Genomic DNA, 26,271 nt, shown 5'->3' with positions numbered 1-26,271 from the left:
ACACGACAGGCAAAACATTGTCAAGTTCCTCAATCAGGAAGACACTGACCCTCATTTCAAAGTATTGTGCTGAAGGGCTGTAAAACGCACAAGGCAAACACAGCTGCTTCTTTTACAACCTGTAAGGCCTGAGGAATTCTTGCAACTGACTGGAGATTCCAAAGACCACGGATTACTGCACCTGCCCACTGTTCCAACAGCAGTTTTCCTCTGCACAACCACCCACACCCTGCTTCTGCTTCCCCAGTACAAGCTGAAGACTTGCATAACGCATTCCCAGCTGCCCCCTTTCTGATCCACAGACAAAATTTTATGTTTCTGCTTTTACACTTTTAATTCAATAGGCCTTGGCATGTGCCCCTCCTCTCTGAAATGCACATGGCCATTCATGCCAATACACATTTTTTATTCACTCAATTAGACAAAGAGCACTTGTCTACACTCTGGTTCTCAGGGACCACATTACATTGGACGACATGGTCAGTCAATATACTGCACTGTTCTTGCTTAAAAAAAGAAATTCCTGCCCACAAATCACATGCCAACAGACTAAGGAGTCCACCCACCTATTTCCTGAACTTAGCTCAAAACTTTAAATATTTTATTTTTCCCCCACTTTGGCCAAAGGATCCTATCAGTGGAAATTAAGTACGTGATTTCCAACACAATTCAGTGAGACAGAATGCTGCAGTGATGCTCTCTTATAATCAACGATGAGTCCAGCGAATAAGAAAATGTCCCTAAGAGTGGTTTTACCGTCATCACCGTAGGGCTAACAATCACAGCCAAAGCCAGAGCTCATGTGACAATCATCTTTCTAGAAAATCTATTCAGCTACTAAATATAGGTATCTCTCCCTTTATGCAGGATACACAGCAGCTGGTTGATTTCCAGATTTCTCTAAAATTATTTGCACTTTTCCTATAAGGAAAAAAAAACGCTGCTCATAGAAAATTAACTTCTTTCCTCCCTTTACCTTACTACTTACAATATCCATCAACACTGGGTTACAACACAGCAACTCAAGCATTGTATTACCTACGATACCTATTAGATAGCTCTAAATGGAAATTAAGTCATTGGGGGTCACCTGGGTGGTTTAGTCAGTTAAGCATCTGACTTCAGCTCAGGTCATAATCTAGCGGTTCATGAGTTTGAGCCCCACATCAGGCTCTGTGCTGACAGCTCGGAGCCTGGAGCCTGCTTCAGATTCTGTGTCTCCCTCTCTCTCTTCCCCTCCCCTGCTCGTACTCACTCTCTCTCTCAAAAATAAATAAAACACTTAAAAATTTTTTAAAAAGAAAATTAAGTCATCGGGATATGTGGAATAAATTAATTATTAATTCAGAAAGTTCATGTTCACTGTTGAGTTGATAGCAAATAAAGAATACTTATTAATAAGGTTTAGATACTAAAAGACAAACACTCTAAACAAGAAAGCCAGAAAAGGGTCCTCTTGTTAAATCTTTAAGCATACACTTAGCCAAATATTCACAAAATAGATTATGAGGGACTTAATTTTTTCCTTATGCATCTTTGGGCCTTCCAAATTCTCTACAGGGACATATCAACTTCTATAACTATAAAAACAATACAAGTTATTTTTAAAAGAAGTTACCACAATGGGGCACCTGGGTGGCTCAGTTGGTTAAGCAGCCAATTTTGGCTCAGGTCATGATCTCACGGTGTGTGGGTTCGAGCCCCACATTGCGCTCTGTGCTAACAGCTCAGAGCCTGGAGTCTGCTTTGGATTCTGCGTCTCCCTCTCTCTCTGCCCCTCCCCCATTCTCTCTCTCTCTCTCTCTCTCTCTCTCTCTCTCCCTCTCTCTCTCTCTCTCAAAAATAAATAAAATACTGGGGTGCCTGGGTGGCTCAGTCGGTCGAGCGTCTGACTTAGGCTCAGGTCATGATCTTGCAGTTCATGAGTTCGAGCCCCGCATCAGGCTCTGTGCTGACAGCTCGGAGCCTGGAGCCTGATTCGGATTCTGTGTCTCCCTCTCTCTCTGCCCCTTCCCTGCTCATGCTCTGTCTCTCTCTGTCTCTCAAAAATGAATAAACGTTAAAATTTTCTTTTCAAATAAATAAAATATTTTTTAAAAATTTTAATAAATAAAATAAAAGCAGTCACCACTGATAAGTATATTTTCTATTTGCTAACTTGGAAATATTATGGCTACAGTAGCTCTTATTTATTTATATTGGTAGCCGAGGAACAGGACCACCTTGGAAGATCACATACTTGGCAGAGCACCTCGCTATACTTCCGTTAAGTGTCCACAGGCACAAAAGGGTAACATTACCCTCCAATTCACTGCAGTGAGGTAGACACTCGACTTAAAAGAAAGGCCTCTGGAGAAATCTGGCCAATGAAGGCAATATATCCACCGGATATTTGAAGTCCTTTTGCAGAAACTTTAAAAATACAATTCTTTTTGCCTTACAGCCAGGAGACAAATCATGCTAACTTAGAAGACTCACTTGAGAAATGAGGTAGAGACGGTAAGACACACGGAAGGGGGAGGCAGCAGGGATAATGAGGGGAGAGCTCCCCAAGCAGCCAAAACCAGAATGGTTCTATTGTGCGGACTTCAAGAGCGTGCAATTTACTTTTGCCAAATGAGCCCCAAATGTCCTCCTGATGAGTTTCTATGCAAGTACACTTAGTCCTGCCAGATACTGTATTTATTAGTCCCAAGTGATAGGGGAAGGGAGATAGATAAATGATTCACCTACTCAACAGCTGAGTCACACCTAAAGGTCCACTGCTGACCTGACTGCTTTCCTTTCTGATTAGCAGAACCACCGAGTACAAGATACCATCCAAATGGATGAGGGAACCAAGGTATTGATTGAAATTGGTGGGCTTGACCATCCCGGGGCTGTAGAGGTTTGTAGCAGTCCTTGTAAGAACAGTGATTTAACTTGTATTTGGGCTACACCGGGATGAGCCATTCATTTCCAGCTGTGTCTTTGCGACCCTCCACTCCTACGGCATCCAAATGAGCACCCACTCTGGGTGCTCAGCTCAACTACAACCTGAAACTGAAGCTCAGAAGTAATTCTTCTGTTTTAGCATCAAACCCCAAATCGCTTTCCTTGTTGAGTAGCCTTGGGGATGGCGTAGCCAGGGATGGTAGAGGAAAATCCTTCCAAGCCTCAGTCATGGCAAAAGTGGTTTATAAATGAAATGAAATAAGGTTCCAAGACTACTCCCAAATATAGTCTGCAAACAGGAATCGGCCAGAGAATGCCAGCCTCAGAGGCTGTCTTTCCAGCATGCATTTCATGTGCCCCACAGTCAACTCCTCAACATCAAAATCATTAACATCCTGGAAATTCCACTGCAAGAGAGGAAAGGAAATCGACTTCCAACTAGCTGTGTGGTCTTGGAGAAATCACTTCCCTCCTTAGACCTATTTCCTCATTTCTGAACAAAAAAGATTAGACTAGGTCATCTCTGTTGAAATTATGTCTTATTTATTGTTTGCCATACTATGGCTATTTCCTTCTCTCCCCTCAACCCACCCACCCCCAACTCCCTTTCTCCTTCCAAGTTACCCCTAACTGGTTCACTCAACGAAAGTTTACCACTGAGTTATTTTCAATTACTACCCAATTATAATCTCCCTGTGGTTGCACAATCTGTTTTCATAAAACGAATTCACAACTTTGATGCATCAATGACCCCCTGAAATGAAGCATTAATTACCCAGCCTAGATGCTCCTTGCCAATCTGCTAAAATGGTTCAACTTAACCCCTTGGCTCCTGGCACTAGCCAGTTGGGATTCCACAAGATTTCATATCCCACCGATATGCCCGACAGCCTCAAGAAGAGAACTCCTCACAATCAAAAGCTACCCTTTCAGCTGAACTTTCCCTCCAGGCCTCCTCCAACACTTAGAAAGATGGGAGAATCCTATGTCACATTTGCGACGTTTTCCATCACTTTAATAATGGTGTTTAAAAGCCCATTTGCTAAATTCAATGAAAACTAATTGCTATTCCATCTGAGTTGACCAGCTTGTCACTCAGATCCAGCAAACAACAGGGACTTTAAGAAATAAACCATTACCAGTACTGTGCTTAAATGATTCAGTGTGAAATACACATATTCCATTTGCTGTGAAGGTAGCTCTTAGGGGCTTCATTTTACAAATGAAAAAACTGAGGCTCTAAGAGGTTTGACTACCCTGCCCAAGGTCACGGAGCCAGGATTCAAGATCAGGTCTGTCCAGTTTCAAAGCGACCCTCTTTGCTGAGCCATGTCACTTCTCTGTCTGGACCCACTATGTTTACAGAAAAATGACAAACCCCGTAACCTCAGTATGAGCAACCACATGACCACAAGGAGGTGCCCTGGCTGCTGAGCCAGAAGGAAGAAGCAAAAGGTGGGGTCTGCAAGGATCTGTAACTCAGTGGCAGAGCTTAGACTCCGGCTGGATGATGGCCCTGAGATAAAGATGAGAGAGAGATTCTGTAAATATCAGACACCTCAACGGTGGACCAATGACTTGCATTTGTATTTGAAAATATTTCCGATCCGACAGACCAGGGGCTGTTTAAAAAAAACAAAACAAAACAAAACAAACAAAAAAAAAACCACGTAATTTCCACTGAAGTTTTATCTCAAAGGAATTACAGTCACAAATAAATACATAACTAAAATTATTTGAGGATTATGATATTATCTCAAGCTTGTTTCCCCTGCTCTCCCAGCTGCTCGTGTAATCAAAATCAAATTAGATTTCATGACGTCCTATAGGTCTGGTAGATATGTAAGCCGGGGCTCTGATAAAAGCAAGTGCTATCTTCCCCGCCCATATAAGCATCTAGATATCTGAATCTTATGCAGTCCCTTTGTTTAGAGAACAGGAATCCAGATGATAAGGAAACCTTTGTCATCTAAATCTATGTGGTTCCAGGATTTCATATATAAGTAAGGTTCAGATAATGATGGTTACCAGCTGTCTCTCAAAAAACTTATCTGAATCTATTCAATTCCTAAGTTCAGATACTGAAGAAAACCTGAGAAATACAACGATTTCTCTCTTTAATAAATGAAATACGGTGGTGATCTCAACAACGAAAAAGAGAAAAAATGGGTGGGACACAATGGCTTTATTCTTCTGAGTGTGAGTTCTTATTAAATTCACTCAGAGTAAAGGTGTTGGCAGGAATAATCCAAATTTACACCTAGTAAAATTATAAAATTTTCTTTTCACAAACAAAAAGAAAAAAAAGGAAATGGGAAGATGCTGATTCCTCAGCGTTTAAAAGAAGTGTTATCAGTTGTTAAGAAATTTGGAGGGAAGTCTTAGAAATGGGAATATGACCCGGAAATATACATTCACGTATATAGATAAAGCAAAGACATTAAAATGTGAGTTAATTGTTAAATCTAGGTGGTTAAGCTTATGGGTATTTGTTGTACTGTGTTTTCAACTTCTCTTTGTTTCATAAGCCTTATTTTCTTAATTGGGAAAATAAATTTTAAACAAGGGCTAAGAGCCAAGTAACTATAAGACAAAAATTCCCCAAACTTTTCCTAGGCTTCTGATTTTTTTTTTTTAATTTTACTTATTTTTGAGACAGAGAGAGACAGAGCATGAACGGGGGAGGGGCAGAGAGAGAGGGAGACACAGAACTGGAAGCAGGCTCCAGGCTCTGAGCCATCAGCCCAGAGCCCGACTCGGGGCTCGAACTCACAGACCGTGAGATCGTGACCTGAGCTGAAGTCGGACGCTCAACCGACTGAGCCACCCAGGCGCCCCTAGGCTTCTGATTCTTTAGTCTGTTGTCATTCCGTCTTTCTTCTCTTGCCCAGCCCCTGTCCCAGGAAAGGGAAACAAGAGGGGGCTTCCGTTGCATAAGCAGGGAACAGGGCTAACACTTAAATCTAAATCATCAGTTGGCAAGTGGGCATTGCTGGCCTCATGCTGTCTAGATCCCCCTAGGGCCACCGGAGGTCATGGGATGGAAGAAAGAACAGGAGTGCGATGCCAAAAAGCCCTGCTCGTCTTCCCTGGAAAGCCCGATGCCAGCCCACAGCAGTAGCAGAGCTCAGTGGACGCAGAGGTGTGCACTGTCCCCGAGAGCTGGGGACCAACAGCAGGACCTACAGTACTCATCCTCGGGAGGCTCATAGGATTAACTTGGCCCAAGAATGGCAAAGCCACCGGGAAATTATTTTAAAAGACACCTCACACCCACCCTAGATCCGTCCAAGCATAGCATCATGAAAGTATTTTGTATCGACTGCAACCTCAGTTAAGCCTATATTGAAACTGCATCCCAGGTTAGCTGGCCATAGTGTGTTTCTCCCTTAACTACGCCAAGCCCAAGTCAAGGCAGTTGCTACAGTCTTGTGTGTATATGTCATTTCTAAGAGTTAATTTCTAAAGGGAATCCCAAAGGCTACAAATCCACCCACATTTATGTGAAGGTGACTAATCCTTGCCCTAAGCAAGAGAACTGTTCCTCTCCTGAATGCAGAGGGGAAAAGCCACAGGAAGCCACAAGTAGTGCTGTATGAAGCTGCCAGAGCTGGTAAGAACCAGCTGGCTCTGGAAGGAGAAGGAAGGGAGGGTGAGCCCCGCCCAGCTGCTGGCGCTGTGTCTGCAAGCTGTCCAGCCTGCTGACATCAACGGTAACATTGCAGCCCTGAGCTGACTCACTGACTAGCTTTCTCGAAAAAGGAAGCGATGACAGAGAGAGTAAGTGGGTTCTCTTGGTTCCAGGCTGGAGCCCACTCACATCCAAACATACTGCTGAGCCTTACAAGAGCTCGGCCCCGTGGACACATGAGGAGGTCACGCTGCCGGGAATGACGTGGGTTTCCCTACATTTCACTCACTGAGAACCCATGAGGAAGCCTTTCCCACAAAAAAGTCTTTGACCAATTCTAACCATGAAAAGGAGGTGCATGAATCTGACAAAGCTTGCCTTAAGGCATTGTGGAAGACAGAAAGTAATTTCACAGGAAACTCATGATCTTGAGGTAAGAAGGCTCAAGCTCATCTCAGTGACTCAACTGTTTTGAACTTGCTAAGTTTGATTAAATTAGTGTTATTTAATAAAATCATTAGTTGGATGCATGCCATTAGAATTGGAATATACCTGGTACATAATTCCAAAAGGAGCTACTGTGAAAAATACTTCTCCCTTATTAATCTCTGACTCACAGTTCTCATCTACTAGGTTCCCCTGCGGGTGGTGATTCTTACCAATTCCTCGTGTGTTCTTCCTCCCAGTCGATACTTACACCAATAAAGAGGTATTATATAGTCTCTACCCTTCCCCACCTCTTCTTTAGTTGTTACTATTTTTCTTATTTTACTTTTTTTTTTTTTTTAACACAATACTCGCTCCTCTCGACAAATGCATGCTGTTCCACTGTCCGGGCGTTCCACAACTTCTACAACCAGTTCTCTGTTGAAGGTCATTTATGCTGCCTCCACTCCTTTATTACAGATGACGTTACAAGGAATACTTTACTTGGGACATTCTACACACATGGCAGAGGCACGTGGGACTATTCGTAGGACATAGTCCTGGAAGTACCAGGTCAATCATCAACTGCCATATACTTTGGTAGATAATACCAGATGGCTCTCCATAAGGGTTGGGCTCACGTACACACACATCGGCAACAGACAGTATCCCTTTTTCTCTGTACTCTCACAACACAAAAAATGGTGTCATACCTTCTCCTCCTTACCAATCTAAGAAGTTAAAATTGTATCTCTGTGCAGGTTTCCATTTTAATTTTTCTTGTTCCGAGCAAGGCTAAAAAACCTGTATACCTTTAGGAACCCTCACGATTTCCTTTTTTGTGAACTGTCTTGTTCACAGACTGCCCAATTTTCTTTTGGGTCCTTGGTCTCTTCATTAATTTGTAAAAGCTCTTGATTTTTTTAAGGTTGTTAACCCTATGTTGCAAACAACTTCTCCCAGTTATTATTCTTTTGACTTACCTATGATGTTTTCTGGCTTATCCATTTATTGTTAAGTAGTCGAATCTTACTGGTGTGACTTCAGTGTTTTCTATCCTTCTCAAAAGAGACTGACCTACTGTTGGGATAATAAGAACAAAGAAAAATTCCCCCATGTTTTTTTCTAGTACTTTTTTGGTGATAAGTCATGTTCATGGTTGTTCACTGCAGACTGTCCCCTGACAAAGTCCAACTGTGGGTAAATCAAAAGTTTCTCTGAAAAAAAAAAAAAAATTTAATGGGAAAGTCAGGAGTGAAAGCTACCTCTCCCAAAGAATATGAAGAATTAAGCATTGAAAGTGTTGAACTGAAATTAACTGGTATACAATAAAACCTACTGCTGGCCATGATGCAATTCCTCACCAGCACGTGTACCTGCGATTGGTACATGTGTGATAACAGAACAAGAGATAGTCTCATAAACATAAAATGGAGAAACTGGGCCCGAATTGGAAGCTACTAAGCTTTATCAAGATATGAGTTTTGGCTTTAAAAATAAATTAAAAATATGATATCCAGCACTGGTAATTGATGGAGAAAATAAGCTTCTTTTCACCATATTGATTCTGATTTCATTTCAGTGGATTCTTTGAGAAAGCCAGTGAAGGTGTGGATTAAGCAATGGAAAATGTCATCAACTAATAGACTGCCTTTTCTGAACATGGAGATACCGTGCCTCAGGAAAAAAATAAAAGCCCACTTCAAGTCTACAGAATATCCTTTAACGTGGGGCTCAAATACCTACCCCTCCTGTAAAACTGTCAGCAACTTGAGGGAGGATTCCCAGGTTTTGTGTTTTATGTGTGTCTTATACGTAAATGTTTCCATCTAGTATCTCCAGTGTTGGACACAGGGCTCAAAACATAATGGGCATTCCATTAATGTTTACTAAATAAGTCGGTTATGTTAATCCATCTATCCTCAAAAGCAGTTTTAAAAAGGAAAAGAAAAAGCATGTGCAAACACGTGTTGGGAGAGAAAATGTATCAATCTCAAGATCCCCAAGAAGCTCCTTATAAACTATACACCTCAAGCTCAACTACCATACTGGATTAATCCTACGATATATATTTTTTCACATTTTAACATCTCTCAAATAGGGATAAATCTTACAACTATAATTGGCAGTGTTTTAATTGCTACCTTGGTAGTATATGCAATAATGGTGCATCTTACAATGGACATGGCCTTGAACTAAATACAAAATGATGTCTTAATTCTCATACCTACCTATACCCTGCAGAACGATGAAGCTTGCTAGATAATCACAGATGTAAAGCACCCAGACAGCATTTGGGACACAACAGATACTCAGCAAATGTTGGCTCCCTTTCTCCTTAATGTGCATTTATTGAAAGTAGAGTGGTATCATTTGCTCTTGAGTTAAAAACGGAAGAATGTAGACTTTAATTTCAACATAGAAGATAGTAGCAAAACTGTATTGAGCCCCCACTCAATGGCAAGTGCAGGACTGGGTATTTACACTCCTGATCTCTAGTATACACACTCTGGTTCCAATCTTCCCCAGATCCTTAGAAGACAGCCATGAATTCACGAAGCTGAAAGTCAATTTGTTGGATCCGCCAATTAGTTCTATTAGTTCTTAAAGATTCAAAGTTCGAACTTCACTTCCATGAAGTGGGGCACTGGAAACTTATTTATGTACCTTTAACATTGTGCAACAGTGAAAGCTTTCTGAACAGCTTGCGACGGAGTAAAACAAAACAAGGTTCTCAGTAAAACAAGTGTTCTTTGCAGAGTCAAAAGCTTGAGAAGCCCTAAGTGTGATTAGGTAGGGCTTCCTCAGCAGAAACCAGACAGAAAATCTCGGGGAAGAGGACCAAAATCCAGTCTTGAGAGAAACTACAGTCTGTTTTTTTAAGAATGCCTTTTTTGGGGGGCACCTGGGTGGCTCAGTCAGTTAAGCGTCCGACTCTTGATTTCAGCTCAGGTCATGATCTTGCAGTTGGTGGGTTCGAGCCCCATGTCAAGCTCTGTGCTGACTTCGCAGAGCCTGTTTGGGATTCTGTCTCCCTCTCTCTCTGCCCCTCCCCTGCTCATTCTGTCTCTCAAAATAAATAAACATTAAAAAAAAAAAAAGAGTACCTTTTTTTCCTTATTTATTTTGAGAGAGAAAGAGACAGTGTGAGTGGGGGAGGGGAAGAAAGAGAGAGAAAGAGAATCCCAAGCAGGTTTCACACTGTCAGCGCAGGGCCCAACGTGGGGCTCAAACCCACGAACGATGAGATCATGACCTGAGCCAAAATCAAGAGTCAGATGCTTAACTGACGAAGCCACCCAGGCGCCCCTAAAAATGACTTTTTCAAGTGGACAAATATACGTCTGCTATTGTTTTCTGTATTTTTGGGTAGGTCAGTACCCCTGCCTTCTGCTACAACCTTATAATTTCCTGTGTACCCTTCTGTTATAACATTTGCTTATCACACTGAATTGCACATTATTTGCACAAGAGTCTTCCTCTCGGTGACCGAGCTGCTCAAAGGCCTAGAGACCACCTTTCTTCTTTACAGAGTACCAGACACACAGCTGGTGCTCCACAAAAGGTTGTTGACCAACTGAATGAAACCCTGGAATGTGATAATAAGTAGAATGGCCTGAAATGACATTAAAAACCTAAAAGCTTATTCACAGAGCTTGCTTCTTTATACGCGATGGCCACCCTAAACACAAGCACCACGAAATGTACCTAAGCCTATCGTGTGGCAACAATCCCTTTATAAAGTCCCCTTGTCACCACACAGGGGTGTTCCCCAGAGCCCACAGTCACACCCTGCAAATTAAGTGACTTGACCTTAAATGACCCTCTATGCTGTGGTAACACGGCCGGCCGAGGGCAGGCGCGAGATACAGGCTGAGTTCAGCTAGCGTCTTAGGGCCTTGGGATAATAATCCCTATCTTCTCAGAGATGACCAACTGGTAAATTAAAGAAGAAGACAAATCTGAATGGCCAAAAAGCCAACAGTTGAACATACAGCTGGTATTCGCCTTGATTCGCCCTCACTATGTTAAGTGTCTGAAAAGAGCTGGTCTCAGTCAGACCTTAGGTAAGGACAGCTGCATCCTGCAGCTGGTTAACAAAAAAAACCCCCAGCAACTGTAGTTCCCTCCGCCACAGAAACAGTGGCAAAATCAGAATGCCCAGTGCTGTCCCCAATGCAGAGACTGTCCCAGTTGATTATACAAAGCAAAGCCATCCAGTGTCCAAACAGCGTCGACTATAGTTGGGGGCCGGAGGGGGGGAAGACTCTGCCTCTGGGACGCAGGTCTCCTGCATGGTTTCTGGAAGGGATCGAGAATGTCTAACAAAGAGTCATTCTATTACCCAGCAGTCCACAACAACAGCACTGGCTTCAAGTCCACTAGTTACATTACAGCATAGTTTTGATCGGTCTTATCTAATGGAAGGCGGGCAGGAGGGGTAAGGTACCCAACTCCCCTGCTGGATTAGCACCAGTTCTTTACATTTGAGGATCGCTGGTCAAAGCAGAGAGCTGAAGTAACACTTTACATTATTTTCAATTGTTGCAGGTCTTCTTAATATTATCATTCTGTAAAAGGTGCATAAAATCCCTTTTTCTATCCTTTATCAAACTGAGACAATAAAGGAATACTGAAATTCCAATCACAATTACTGTCGAACCTAGCCAGTAAGCATTGCTTTACTATGTCACTTTCTTACATCCCGCAGTTAAGTAAACAGTACCTCATTCAATTTTGATAACCACTCGATCTTCCATTTTAAATAGAAAAATCTGGGGCCTTCAGAAAAATCTGAACCCCGTGTCGGGCTCTGTGCTGACAGCTCAGAGCCTGGAGCCTGCTTCGGATTCTGTGTGTGTGTGTGTGTGTGTGTGCGCGCGCGCGCGCGCTAGCGCGCGCTCAAGTGCACGCACCCCTCCCCCACTCATGCTCTGTCTCTTAAAAGCAAATAAAAGTTAAACAAAAAAAAAAAAGAAAAATCTGAGAGGGGAGGACAGAGAGAGAAGTTGAAGGGAGGGGAGGGGTGAGGAGGGGTGAGAGTAAATCTAGAGATTCAGTTGCTCAATTTTGTTTCCCTTTTTCTGACAGCCACTGAGAAAGCAGACCGTTATCTTCACACATACCATCACCTTTGTTTCTTCGCTAGAGAAAACATCCCCAGCCTAGGAACATTCGCTCAGGCAGCAAGGAATAAATATTTACCATTAGTGGAATTTCCAGTTCTTGGGCACTGAACCCAGATGGCAACCTGATGCTCAACTGCCCACTTTAACCAGTGTTGGAATGGGAAGTACCTCCCCACCCGACACTAAGTGGATGGATTTAAAGGATCCATTATGTGTATGAGTTGGAGCTACTTAGGAACACTTTTTCCATCTCTCTTGCCTCTAGAGCCCGGGGAATAATGGCAGCCATGAACAGTAAACATTCACGAAGTGCTTACTGTGGGGGCACACTCACCTAGCTCTCACAACACCTCATAGGACAGGCACTAATGGCGCTCCCATTTCCTCAGGAACAAACTGAGGCAGAGAGGCCAGGGTTCCCCGCGACGTGCTGCCAGGGCAGGAACTTCACCTGGCACACATCTCCACACTGAGGCTCCGATCTGGAGCCTTACCGGCTGATTAGCTGTATATCCAGCAACCCCTCCTCCCACCCTTGTGGATTTATTCCCTCACACTCCCTAAGTATATAGAAGTTTCTCCCATTGAACCGTAAGCTTCCTTGACCGCACTGACTCTGTCTAAGACTGGTCTTTGCATTTGCCCCAAAAGTCCAGTATAATACTGCACATCTAGTCTGTTAGGTAATAGAGTTTGAACATAAAATCACATCATCTCCTTTGCTCTTTAGCAGAGGAAACTTACATACAGACATGAGAGCACTGGAAAGAAACAACGGTCCCACTAAATTCTCTTTTCCAGCTATCCTTCAAAACCAAAGGGCAAATAATGCAATTTATTTATTGAGTTGGCATTTTCCAGACACAGAAAAACAGAATTTATTGCCGGAAACCTACCCTAAGTATTCTTGGGGCCAAAGAAAAATGATCTCAGGTAGAAGCAGATGCTGCAGAAAGGAACAAGGAACAACAGAAAAGATCAAGATGCAGGTGTTATCCATGGGAATCCTGACATGAAAAATCGTAATAATTGTGCCTTTTGGGGGCTAAGAAATGTGTGGTGTTAAAATTCAAGACAATAAAAAACATAATGCAAGAGAAGGATAAATAGAATTAAGGTCTCCTAAGGCCGTTGTGCTGTTTAGAAATAGTAAGAAGTACGCACTTATGAAACATCTCTCATAATTTAAGTTGTGATCTCTACGGTAACCATTAAAAGTACAGTAAAACATGTGTAACTAGCAAGCTAAAAAAGGAAGAGAAGTAGAATCATAAAAAATACTTGATTAATCCCAAAGAAGGCAAGAAAGAGGGGGAGAAAAAGAGATAAGACAAATACAAAACAAATAATCAGATGGTTAGATTTAAACCCAAATACATGAGTAATTACATTAGAAATGTAACCACACTAGAATTCTCTAATTAAATGACAAAAAGCTGTCGGACTAAATTTTTTGAAACCTTAAATATATGCTACTTACATAAGATTTTCTTTAAATAATGCCACAGGGGGGGAAAATCAAAGCAAAAGGTTGGGAAAAAAGAGATAACATACAATTTGGAATGCTGTATTGGGGTTTTTAAATAGCTTTGGCAAAGTCCCAATAACTTCCAACTACGGCCCCACTGCTGCTTCTACCAAACGCTGATGCCCTGGAAAGGAAAAATAGATCCGATTCTAGAAGGCTTTAGATGTTGAACTCCAAGAAGAGAGTACTGAAAAACAACTCACACCTTAGATAAAGAAAGAGTCAGGTAGCTGAATGGATTAATAAACTGGTACAACTAAACACTGGAGTATTATTCTGGGCTAAAAACAAATGAGCTATCGAGTCATGGAAAGACACGATGGAATCTTAACTGTATATTGCTAAGTCAAAGAAGCCAATCTGAGAAGGCTACATACTGCATGATTCCAACTATATAACATTCTAGAAAAGGAAAAACCATGGAGACAGTAAAAAAAAAAAAAAAAAAAAAAAATAGTGGTTGCCAGGGTGGGTGGGGTAGGAGAGAGAGATAAACGGGCACAGCATAGAGGATTTTAGGGACAGTCTAAATACTCCACATGATGGTATAATGATGGATATGTACCATTATACACTTGTCCAAACCTGTAGAATAGACACTTAGTGAACCCTAAGGTAAACTATGGACTTTGGCTGATCATTGTATGTCAATGTAGGTTCCTCCTTGGTAAAAAATGTGCCATTCTGGTGAGTGATATTGACAATGGGAGAGGCTATGTATATGTCGGAGGAGAAGGTATATGAGAAATCTCTGTACCTCCCTCTTGATTTTCTTTTAAACCTACAACTGCTCTTAGAAACTTAAGTCTTAAAAAAAAAAAAAAAAAAAGAACACGCCAAAAAGTGAATTTTATTATGTAATTTTTTTAGTACATAAAAACAATTTTTTTTAGGTCAGACTCTGGATGTGTTTAACTAAAACATGGCTAATAGGCCACCATGGTTAATAATGGCCCAGCTGTCCTTGCCAGAGGTAACTAAAAGGTACACCAGGCTAATCCTTTGAGTGGAAGCTAATGTGGGTGCTCTCGGGTTCATGAATAGCAAAAACTATTAACCATTTTTCAACATACGCACGCATAGTCATTTTTACACATTAAGCTTCCATTAACTCCTAGGGCAAAGTCTCAAGTCCCCAGCAGTTACCACAATACACCAAGAATACAAATCCATCATAAAGTGGGAAGAATAAGTCTCAGTTATGCCCCCTGCACTCTGTGTCTTGTTTGACTCAACTAATCTCAGAGATAAGCCGCAGACAATTATATACTGTGTGATTAATAAAGGCTGGCAGCCAGAAATCCATGCTCATTGGCTCTTAAAATGAGAGTCAGAGCTGGGTCCACAGGGTTGCTAGACAATGATGGCCATTATGAAAACACGGAACAAGAAGCTTCATATTGGCTTCTCAGACTCCATCATCACACATAGGCTACCCCAGAACTACAGGGAAAGCTAGGATGTATGATGCCACTGTTCCTTAAAAAATAAATAACAAAATAGATATTAGAATCTTGTTGGATATAGAGGAGATAGAAGAAAAGCACTCAAGGGTACAAGAGTCTGGCACTTCGGGACTCAGTATTTTGTTTTGTTTTCGGATTCACTGACTCAGTGATTTTTGTTACAAATCACTCTCCTTGATACACAAACACAGTTGCCTCCACAGAAACTTTGGGGCCTACCTCTCCCAACACCTGTGACAGTGCCTGGAATAAAGTAGGTGCTCAAGAAACATTTATGGACCTCAACGGAATCATCAGAGAAACATCCAAAGGTCATTTTTTATAGTCAACACCCTACCACCATCACCACCACCCCCAAAAGAGAATTACCCTGAAGATTAGGACTGAGTTTTCTAAGTGATTGCTGAGTATGCACAGAGAAATGAAACAGACTTGCAGAAATCAAAAAGCGAAATAAGTCTCGGCGATTTTTTTGGCAAATCTAACCCAACATCACAAACCTCAAGTCAGTCCTTGTAAACATTTACAAGGAAGATTGTCACACAAATATGGTCACACTGTCTACTCTCCCTAAACTGAAACAGGATGGCCCTCCCTCTCTCAATTCAGCAGTCAAACAAAGCCCTACCTACCCTTTCACTTGTGCCCTTTCAGCTCAGTCATTTAAAAAATATTTTAATGGGGAACTTGAGACCAGAGAGGTTTAGTAATTTGTCCCAGATCACACAGTGGGTAAATTGAGGATCCAGAATTTGGACTCTACACAGACTGATTCCAGAACGTACTTTCTTCAAATCTATACCAGTGACACATCTTTCAATTGTATGATTGGGGGTGAAGAGTGGGTATCACTTGATTTATGAAATCAGTATGTGAGGATAACTTGAATATAAGTAAGTCACATTTGGGGTGCCTGGGTGGCTCAGTAGGTTGAGCGTTCAACTTCGGCTCAGGTCATGATCTCACACTCGTGAGTTCAAGCCCCGCGTCAGGTCTGTACTGACAGCTCGGAGCCTGGAGCCTGCTTCAGACTCTGTGTCTCCCTCTCTCTCTGCCTCTCTCCCACTTGCACTGTCTCTTTCTCTCTCTCTCTCTCAAAATAAGTAAATATAATTTTAAAAACTTAAATAAGTCACATTCTATTTGCCATTTAAATAAATAAATAAACTTTAAATCACAAAAGTAATGTGTTTTCATTACAGAAAAAAATAAACAAGAAAATTCACTTCTCACTGTACCACCTGGATTTAATGACATAACATTAACGCTTTCTCATTTCCCTATGTTTATATTTTCCTACGCTTGCATTTTTTTTTCTAATAAGACACCTTCTTTTCCCTTAAAAATTCATCATGATCATCTTTCTACTTTACCAAAGATTCCACTCAACCAAATGCTAACATTGCATCGATCACAATTTACGTTTCTTGTAGGGATCATGGAAAAACCTAGAGGCTTATTCTCCAACATCTAAATCCTCAAGTCTCCTGCTTGCCCTGCCAGCTCTTTCCCTGAGTCAATATCCCAAGGAAGCCCGTTCATGTTTGCCTCTCAACTCCCTTATTCGAACGGCAGTCATTTCATCCAACTAGAGATTAAACATCTTCCTTTCCTTTCCCCCAGATCCAGCTAACTCGAAGCCAGCTTTAGTTGTGAGCCATACTTTTGGTCTCATTCTCAGGAAGTCACAAGACACTACTGCGTGCCTTTGAATGTTTACCACTGCATCTGTTCATAATATTTTTTTCTGGGGGCACCTGGCTGGCTCAGTCAGTTAAGCATCTGACTTGATTTCAGCTCAAGTCATGATCTCATGGTTGGTTCATGGCTTCGAGTCCCGTATTGCCTCTGTGTGACAGCACAGAGCCTGCTTCGGATATTCCCTCTCTCTCCCTCTCTCTCTCTCTCTCTACCCCTCCTCTGCTCACTCACACACTCTCTCTCTCAAAATAAATAAATAAATAACAATAAATAAATAGATACTTTTCCTGAAATTCCACATTTCAAAGAAGCTAAAAATATACGAGGAGTTTAAAGACCACCTTCAGTACCAATTAGCACCTATAAATTTTATCCACTCGCTTAGATAAAAGAGCCACCTCTTGACTGTTTACTTCAATAGTGAAGAAAGACTACACTGTTAGTACAAAAAAATAAAAGCACTTGGACCTCTTGGATATATAAAATTGAGTCCCTTGATACACAAAATTTGGTACAGAACAGTAATGAGTTAGAGTTGATGGGGGGAAAAGCTCTCTCCAGCTCTTTAGGTAATGAGTTTGGAGCACTGGAAAATAACATCGACACAATGGCCTTTTAAATTTTAAGTGGGTTTTATCAGGTCTCGGTGGCAACATTTTCTTTACTTTGGGAATACATTCAGAAACTTCAATCGAAGTTTGTGAGAAACAGAAGTCAATACTCAAATTTGTACTTAATTCACGGCCTTTCAGGGAAGCATATTATGATTAAAGGAAAGGCTAAGTAAAATCAGGTATGTTATGATCATAACTACCATTTGTAGAACATCTTCAACATATCAGGACTTCCACATATTTTATTTCTAATCTCAATTAGCCCTATAAGGCTGGCTTACAAATGAGAAAATAAAAGTAGAGAAAGGTGAAGTAATTTGCCCTTGGTCACCCAGATAATAAGTGTCACAGCCAGGATTCAAATCCAGTGCTGCCTGGCTCCAAAGCCAGAACTCAGTGACCAGTGACTATAAATAAGTCACACTCCTGGGTCCCCTCTGTTCCCGTCTGATGTACAGATTGAACAAGCCCAAGAAGAAGGATTGATCAATCCTGTTACCTACTGCTGTCAGCACCACGTGCAACCTCAGAAGGTAAGATTGAGTCCTCCTAAACTACATCACAAAAAATATCCTGGGGGAGGGCTGGGAAAGGGGAGAATAGGGGGAAAAAAAAAAAAAGTCCTCCTGCTTGGATTTGTTCAGGTGTTGTGCAAAATGAGACCGTACATGGGATAACGAGATCTGGCTGCATAGTCTGAAGACAGAACATACCCCAAACACGATGATTCTCAACTCTGCGCCTCCAAATTAACACCATTTGGAGAGCTTTTTAAAATACTGATTTCTGGGGTGCCTGGGTAGCTCAGTCGGTTAAGCATCCGACTCAGGATGCTCAGGTCATGATCTCATGGCTTGTGAGTTTAAGTCCTGCGTCAGCTCGGTGCTGATGGCTCAGAGCCCGGAGCTTGCTTCGGATTCTGTCTCCCTCTCTCTCTGCCCCTCCCCTGCTCACGCACACTCTCTCTCTCTCAAAAAAAAAAAAAAAAAAAAAAAAAATTAAAAAAAATTTTTTTTTTAATACTGATCTGTGGTGCTCCACCTACAGATTCTGATCCGACTGGTCTACAGTGGAATCCAAGTACCAGAAATTTTTTAAAGTTCTCTAGATGATCATAACGTACAACCACCGAGAACCACACGGTCCCAGAAGGGGAGTGTGTGTGACCCAAACACCCAATATCTGTATTTTTCCTTATTATAGACACCTGGTAAAATCTGAACACAGGGACCCAAAGCTTAGTTGGAAAGACCAACAACCCAGGGACATTACCTGGGCCGTATCTTCCATCAGTCCCCGAATCTTCTCCACGACATCGTTGCGCCGGTGCTGGCGCAGGGCACTGATAAGCTGGGCGAGGCTGGCCTCAGGCCCCCGGATGGTCCAGTGCTGCAGAGCTGCGTAGGCCCGCTCGTGGTCGGCCGTGTACCCGTTCGAGAAAGCGGCCACCTCCCGCTCACTGGCATTGCACAGAAACTGATAGATATCCTTCCACTGGCTTCCCACTTGGGCTGCTACGAGCTTCAGGATGTCAATCCCTAAACCAGAGAGAAAATAAAATGAAAAACAGACACAGGCACACGAGGGAAGGTCTTTATATATGGCGACTGTTTTAATGACCTAAAAGAAGCATGCTCTCCCCTTGTAATAACATCCAAGGGAGTGGACTGCCTTCTATAAGCACTTAACATACACAGCCCCTCCTAGGGACTAGCCAGGTACCCTCCTATAAATTTCACTTCCTGAGTATGGAACCAGAAGAAGGCACAATCCTGGAAGTACAATAAATAGCCCCCAAAACGATGTTTTGAAAGCCAAATCCAAACAAAAGAACCAGGGACTCCTTTGTTACTGCTAAAAACAAGTGCATCCACAGCTCCTGAGTGGCTCAGCTGCTTACGCGTCTGACTCTAGTCATCACGATCTTGCATGGGTTTACGGGTTTGAGCCCCACATCAGGCTCCATATTGAGAGTGCCAAGCCTGCTTGAGATTCTCTCTCTCCCCCTCCACTGCACACCCTTTCTCTCTCTCTCAAAATAAATAAATAAAACTTAAAAAAAAAAAAAGTGTAACCAGAGGCCCCCGGACTAAAAAAGTGGTGAAATTAAGAAATTAAGAAATTCATGAAATTAAGAAAAAAGTAAGCCATGGATTAAAAGCGCAGTGGACTTTATCCAGCACCATCTGGGTAGAGTGTTCAGATTCTGGAAATAATGTCCTTTATGTCAACTGACGGTATGCCCAGCCATTCCAGCCCAATGGAGGCACTCCTTAAGAACCTCTGGCTCCTTGTGCTCTAATCCTATGCTCAGCAAGCAATTTTTTCATCTATTATTCAGTCTCCGAAGCTGACTTGCACAGTTAAAATGGAGACAACAACCAAAGTGAGACTATAATAACAATAGCTATTATCTCCCCGGTTTTATGTCTCAGGCACTAGCTCTTGGAACATCTTTATAAAGCGTTAACATTCCAATCACACGGATAAGACCACAGCACCTAGAAAAGTTAGACAATCTGCCCAACAGCACAAAGGCAGCTGGGTCGGAACTGAACCTGACTCACTGGGTCACGTATTATATGGTCACTCTGGCGGATCGGTCACTTGTAAACTCCGTCAGTGTGGGTCTACGGGACCCAGATCTGATGAACGCAGGGTGAAATGCTGAGTCAAATCCCGGCAGCTGCAAGCTCGAGGTGAGTGCCTGACATTGACCCTCTGTGAGGTGTGGCTCTCCCTTAGCAACACGCTTTGGTGTCTTCCTGTACACAGCACCTTCTCCCGGCATTTACACGTTGGCTTTGCCCAAATTGATCCACGGCATTACAGAGAACCTCACAGTTGGGGACCTGGCAGGCAGGTTTACCACAACAGGGGGTGAGCCCTCTCAGCCAGTACCATGTCTTTGAATGAGGCCATGCTCCCATGCCCAGATACCGGAGGTATTATAGTTAACTGTTATGTCTTTAAAACACTAACTACTCAAAAAAAAAAAAAAAAAAAAAAAAGGAGTCAAGCTCCCACGTGAAGCTTAGGGGAAAAAAAAGAAAAGAAGAAAAGAAGAGAAGAGAGGAAAGATTCCTGGGATCGAGAACTGAATTTTTTAATTAACTAGAGGTTAACCAAGGGGAAAAAGTCTTTTTTTTTTTTTTTTTGATTCAGTCAGTTCTTGGGGAAAATAATTATAAAACTAGCTCTCAATGTTTGCCTAAGAAAAGAGCAACACTAATTCCAGAAGTTTCTTTGAAAATGGAGAGCTTTGTGTTTCCTCGATGTCAATCCTTACTCTGCCATGCAAACCTATAGAGGCAGATTTATCTGCAAGATTGCATACATATCCTGAACCAACCCCCTGCAACTGGCTTTTAGAAATAAGTTCCTGGTAGAAGGCTGCTTTCTTGTCAATTCTAAGAGTAGAATGCCACAAATCGAGGCATTACTGTACTTTCCACACGATTTTCCCTGGGCAGTGTGAAATACACTTGAACTAGTTGCTTTTCAATTTTCATGGCAATGTTTAGCCAGATACAGAGCTTTTGATTTCAAGCAACAGACACCTAAAAAAAAAAAAAAAAAAAAAAAAAAGTCTATGTCCTATTTAAAACCCTGCAGGTAACTTTAAGGAGACAGCCAGCTCTTTGTGATTGATGCGGTAGGTTCTTCCAAATACCAAGAGGCTTGTTCATCCCTGAATCTTAATTTAGGTTAATTTGACTAAGGCCCACAGTGTCTTACACGAAAACATGACTGCATTTTCTTGTACATGGGACTTTTGCCTAAATCTTCATAATGCCCGTGACAGTGTGGCTTTGGGCAAACCACTAACTGTCATGTCCATTTCCTCATTTGTACAATGGAGATACTCACTAGAGTCCCTGGGGATGGGCTGATTAACATTTTCTATAGAGTTGATTTATTTTTGGAAGCACCCCGTCATTATAAATGCTCCATATGCTAAACACTAAAACTTAAGACTAAATGCATTTCTGATGCAAATACACAGCCTTTATAGAGTAATTACAGAGTTTAAAAGGCTCAAACCTAACAACAGTTCCCTCTCCCCAGACCCAGTATTTATACTTTGTTTCAGTCACAAAACAAAGAAAAAGGAGGAAAAAAAGAAAAACACAAAGAATGGATACAATGAAACTTTCCTTCAACTAACTGACTGGAAGCTAAATTTAAGGCCCACCGATCAGGTCTCATTTCATTTCTTTATTTATTATTTTTTTAATGTTTGTTTATTTTTGAGAGAGAGAGAGAGAGACAGAGCGTGAATAAGGGGAGAGAGAGAGAGGGAGACACAGAATCAGAAGCAGGCTCCAGGCTCCAAGATGTCAGCACAGAGCCCAACACAGGGCTCAAACTCACAAGCGGCGAGATCATGACCTGAGCCAAGTCGGACGCCTAGCGGACTGAGCCACGCAGGCGCCCCTCATTTTTTTTTTTTTTTACCGTGAGAAAAAAAGAGAGTCAATGCACATGAGCTGCTCTGGGTCAGCAATGTTCTTCCCCACCACCACCCCTCCCATTGCACAGGGGATAGATCTAAAACAGCAGCCTTTCCACACCACAGGGGATCACAACCCAGCAGGAGACGGGCCAGTCTGAACTGGCCCAAGAGCCTACGGCCCCTGGTCCCCATCCCCACAAAGGGGAAAGAAAAACCTGTGGAGTATTTCAAGAATATTTGCTGAGCGGCCACTGCGGCTTACTGTGTTTGCTGGACTGATGACCCCTACAGAATTTTAATGCAGAAAGAATGATATCGCCAAGAAAGTGAAGTAATGCCAATGAAATGGAAAGTGTGATGGGCTCTGGAAGTGCTCTTTACTTAGAAAGGAGTTTTAGGCAAAACTAAGCCATACAACTATAGAGAAAAGCAGTAGGATAACTAAACCACATGGAGATAGTTACGTGGGGGCTGGGGGAGCGAGGCGGAGGTTACCGGGTAACGAAACCAGAAGGGACTTCAGAGGTAGTCACAAGGTTCTCTTTGTCAAACTGGATGCCGGGGAAATGGGTCCTCTTTTTATCTTGTTACTTTATTATTGGTTCGAGATCAGCTAGCCAGTTAGTAGTACCTCTACTGTTAATAGAGAACGTGGTGTAGGACAGGAGCTTTATTATATGCTGAAATTATGAATGCACTTGGGGTTGGATACAGTGTGTATGCTTCTTCCCGGCCTGTTATTACTGACCAAGCAGATGCTGGGAAAGTTTTCTGTGGGGCTAGTAAATTTATTTCTTTTCTTTAAAAATTATGGTGCCCTTAGGGGGGAAGAAAAGGGAGGTCAGCACAGGTTTTCCGTAAAGGACAACAGTAAATATATTAGGTTTTGAGTACCGCCATGATCTCTGGCCGAGGTCTCTTCCTCGACTCTGTTGTAACGTGAAAACAGCCATAGATGATACACGAGTGTGCCTATAAGAACCTTTATTTACAAAAACTGGGGGTGGCCTATGTATGGCCCACACACTGTACTTTGCCACCCCCTGAAGCAGATGCACTTAAAAGGGACCATAGCTTGGGGCGCCTGGGTGGCTCAATCGGTTAAGTGTCCGACTTCAGCTCCAGTCATGATCTCACAGTTCATGAGTTTGAGCCCTGCATCGGGCTCTCTGCTGTCATGATTGAGCCTGCTTCGGATCCTCTGTAACCCCCCGCCCCTCCCCGACTTTCTCTCTCTCTCTCTCCCTCTCTTTCTCAAAAATAAACATTTAAAAAAAAAAAAATAAAGGGAACATAGCTAGATTATCAAATGGCATAAAGATTTAGAAAAACATCTTGTTAAAAGAAACACCCTGCCGACACACACACAAGACAATGAGAGTTCTCGCCCCAATCATTAATGTGAAATGGGGGTAACTGAAAGAGAGACCAACCCTGGTCCTGGTCACCTGTCCTATCCAAGTCCCAAGTTTCTATCTATCCCGGAGACAGAGGAGCTGAATAGATGGGACTCATTTAGCTGAAAGGGATGCCACATCTCATTCCTTAGGTTGAAAAATAACACATCCCTCCACCCACGGAAGTGCTGACAAGGGTGTGAAGCTTAACTTTGCTCTTCCTGTGATGTCAGGTCCCGGAGCTCTGAGAATGAAGCTTCTAAAGAAACCAGCATAGGAGTCAAACAAGCCCTTATCTGCCAGATAGTTGCTAGGGGCTGTGTGTGAGAAGGTGGCCCTGGCCCCAGGACACGGCTTTTGAATTTTGAGGAGCAGGTAGCGGAAAGATCATGAACTTAGTCATCACAAGATACGGTTTCAAATGCCATGACTTGTTAGTTGTGTGACCTTGGGCAAATGACCACCCCTAAGATTCCAGGGTCCACATCAGTAAAATGACAATGCCACCTCTGATCTCATAGGGTAGGTAAGGAGATTTATGGGATCGGGTAGTAAAACCGTCCAGCCGAGAGCTTGAGTGCACATCGGTTTCGCTTCCTCTGTCCCCTCCACCTCTGCACAGACAGGTCGTCGGGACAAAGGACCTGAAAGGTGGCAGGGGTTTTGCAGAGACCTAGGGATTATAGCTACTTGACAATGAAGGCGAGCACCAGCATCCTGGCTTCCTGTGCTTTTTGGAACCTCACTGGCACATACCAGAAGGGGCACCGCCACACAGAAGGGCACCATCCACAGAAAGGCAGATGTGAAAGAAAAATGTTTCTGCCCCTGCAACATGCAGGGCATCCTATCAGTACTCACTGCTGACCTTGTCCAGATTGGCCACCAGGGAACTCAAGAACAGAGGCATGAAGGAGGTCATTGACTGAGCTATTGTGGAAGCAATGGCATTTTTCTAGTGCATCCTAAAATCCTGAATCAGATATCATCTGGGTGACAACATTAATTTGAGGCTCATTTTGTTAAGCCCAATGTCAGCTCCAATATGCAAAAAAAAAAAAAAAAAAAAAAAAAAAAGAGAGTTCCACCTCTTTTCATAAAAACCTGAACTGACCTTTATAATCAGAGAAGGTATTAAAGCTCTTTCCTTTTAGAGATAAATAACTAAAATGAGTGCCATCATTAAGAACCCACATTAAAGCCTCCCCGGACGAGGTATGAAGGACAGTGATGATGGAAACAAAGGCCATCTGTAACCCACAACACAGCACCTGGTTTCATGCCGTGCACCCGGCTTCAACAGAACGGGTGCGTGGAAAAGATGAGTAGGTTACAAGCTTTGTGACGGTACCAAATTCTCATCATTTAAAAGATTCGAGCATTCCCACTGCATCTCCCATACTTGTGAAATGTAATGTCTGTTCTCATTATTCTTCTTAGAAAGAGAGGTAGAGTGACGAATAATGAGAAAATTCCCATAGAGGCAATTAATACACAACTTCCTCCTCCTTGGACAGATAACTCCATAATTATCTCTATGCTGGTTTCTCTACACACAGCCATCTCCTGCGATGTAGACACACGAAAGAAAGAAGGAAAGAAAGAAAGAAAGAAAGAAAGAAAGAAAGAAAGAAAGAGCAGGAGAAATGAGCTCAAGATTATCTCCCTTCTACCATCATCCTAATTCCTACCCCCCCCCCCCCCCACATTACTCTTTATCAACACATGCTGTGACCTCAAGCTTACAAACTGCAGGTACGGGGGCAAAGATGGATACAGCATGTTTCAACGTATGTACAGAGCAATGTACAGCAAGTTGGAAATCTAAATAAAAGCCTGGCTTTAGCATTCCTAGAATTGATGTTCTTTCCTATCCAATGGTCATGTCCTCATTGGTGCCTTTTCTTACCTCCTTCTTCTGCCTGAGCCCCACATTGGCTGTCACTACCATTATCCCCAGCACCTGCCAGAGCCTAGCACATAACGGGAATTACAACGAACATCTTGAATGAATGAATGGGAGCCTTTTTTTCTGAAGTTTCCCCTCTTGGCTGAATACCCCCCCCACCACCACCTTTTATCATCTCATTAATCTCTATAACTGCAGCCATCGAGAACCTGAGGGGCCACATGCTGACACAGCCTCGTCATGTTACCGTGCCAGATCTCATGTGGTCAACAATGGGTGGAACCTGGGCTTCCTGGCACGGGGACCCCGTTCTTGTGCAAGAGCCTCTCCCTCTGGCAGTGCCCTCTTCCCAGTGAGGGTGGTCCGCCACAGCCATGTCAGGCACCAGAGGAAAAAGTCTCCCAGACTGTGTGCCCCTGCAGCCAAATCCTCCTGCGGAGAGAAGCTGTCTAGACCAAGGTCTGTCTGGCCCGATTACACAGTAAGTGCTTCTAAAAGCAACATACCCGGGGCGCCCGGGTCACTCAGTAGGTTAAGCGTCTGACTGCAGTTCAGGTCATGATCTCGTGGTTCGCGACCTCGAGCCCTGAGTCGGGCTCTGTGCTGACAGCTCGGAGCCCAGAGCCTGCTTCGGATTCTGTGTCTCCCTCCCTCTCTCTGTCCCTGCCCCACTCGTACTCTGTCTCTCTCTCTCTCAAAAATAAAACTAAAACAAAAAATAAAATAAAATAAAATATAATAAATAAATAAATAAATTAAATAAAATAAAATAAATAAAAGCCACACACCAAAAACGTGCACCTGTGTTTGGTAGTAACTAGTATGGTTACGGCATGGTTTTAAAAATGGGATATCAACAGGAATCACTCTCAATGCATCACACAGGAAACTACTTTATCAGCACTTGGGAGCTTAGTACACCCCAAGTTAAAAATACTCCTTTCCTCTAGTTGAAGTACAAAAGTTGAAAGAACTGCTTAAACCTCATTTTAACTCGAAAAGTGACTTCCGAAGCAGAATTAATCACTATCTTGTTGAAGGCTCAATGGACAATCACTATAAGCTCAGATGAATCTCAAA

At 42.6% G+C, this 26,271-nt stretch overlaps 1 protein-coding gene across 1 annotated transcript in view; it reads right to left on the bottom strand.

Annotated features, from left to right (window-relative positions):
* TNFRSF21 (TNF receptor superfamily member 21) overlaps positions 1-26,271 on the bottom strand; it is a 75,756-nt gene that overhangs the window by 10,750 nt on the left and 38,735 nt on the right. Inside the window, exon 4 of the mRNA XM_019457358.2 lies at positions 18,702-18,967. Coding sequence (XP_019312903.2) covers positions 18,702-18,967 — 266 coding nt within the window. The remainder of the gene's footprint in view (positions 1-18,701; positions 18,968-26,271) is intronic.

Source organism: Panthera pardus, unplaced genomic scaffold (assembly GCF_024362965.1).
Source record: "Panthera pardus isolate Hobbes unplaced genomic scaffold, ASM2436296v1 HiC_scaffold_17, whole genome shotgun sequence".
Classification (NCBI taxonomy): Eukaryota; Metazoa; Chordata; class Mammalia; order Carnivora; family Felidae; genus Panthera; species Panthera pardus.
This window is presented reverse-complemented; position numbering and strand designations above follow the sequence as displayed.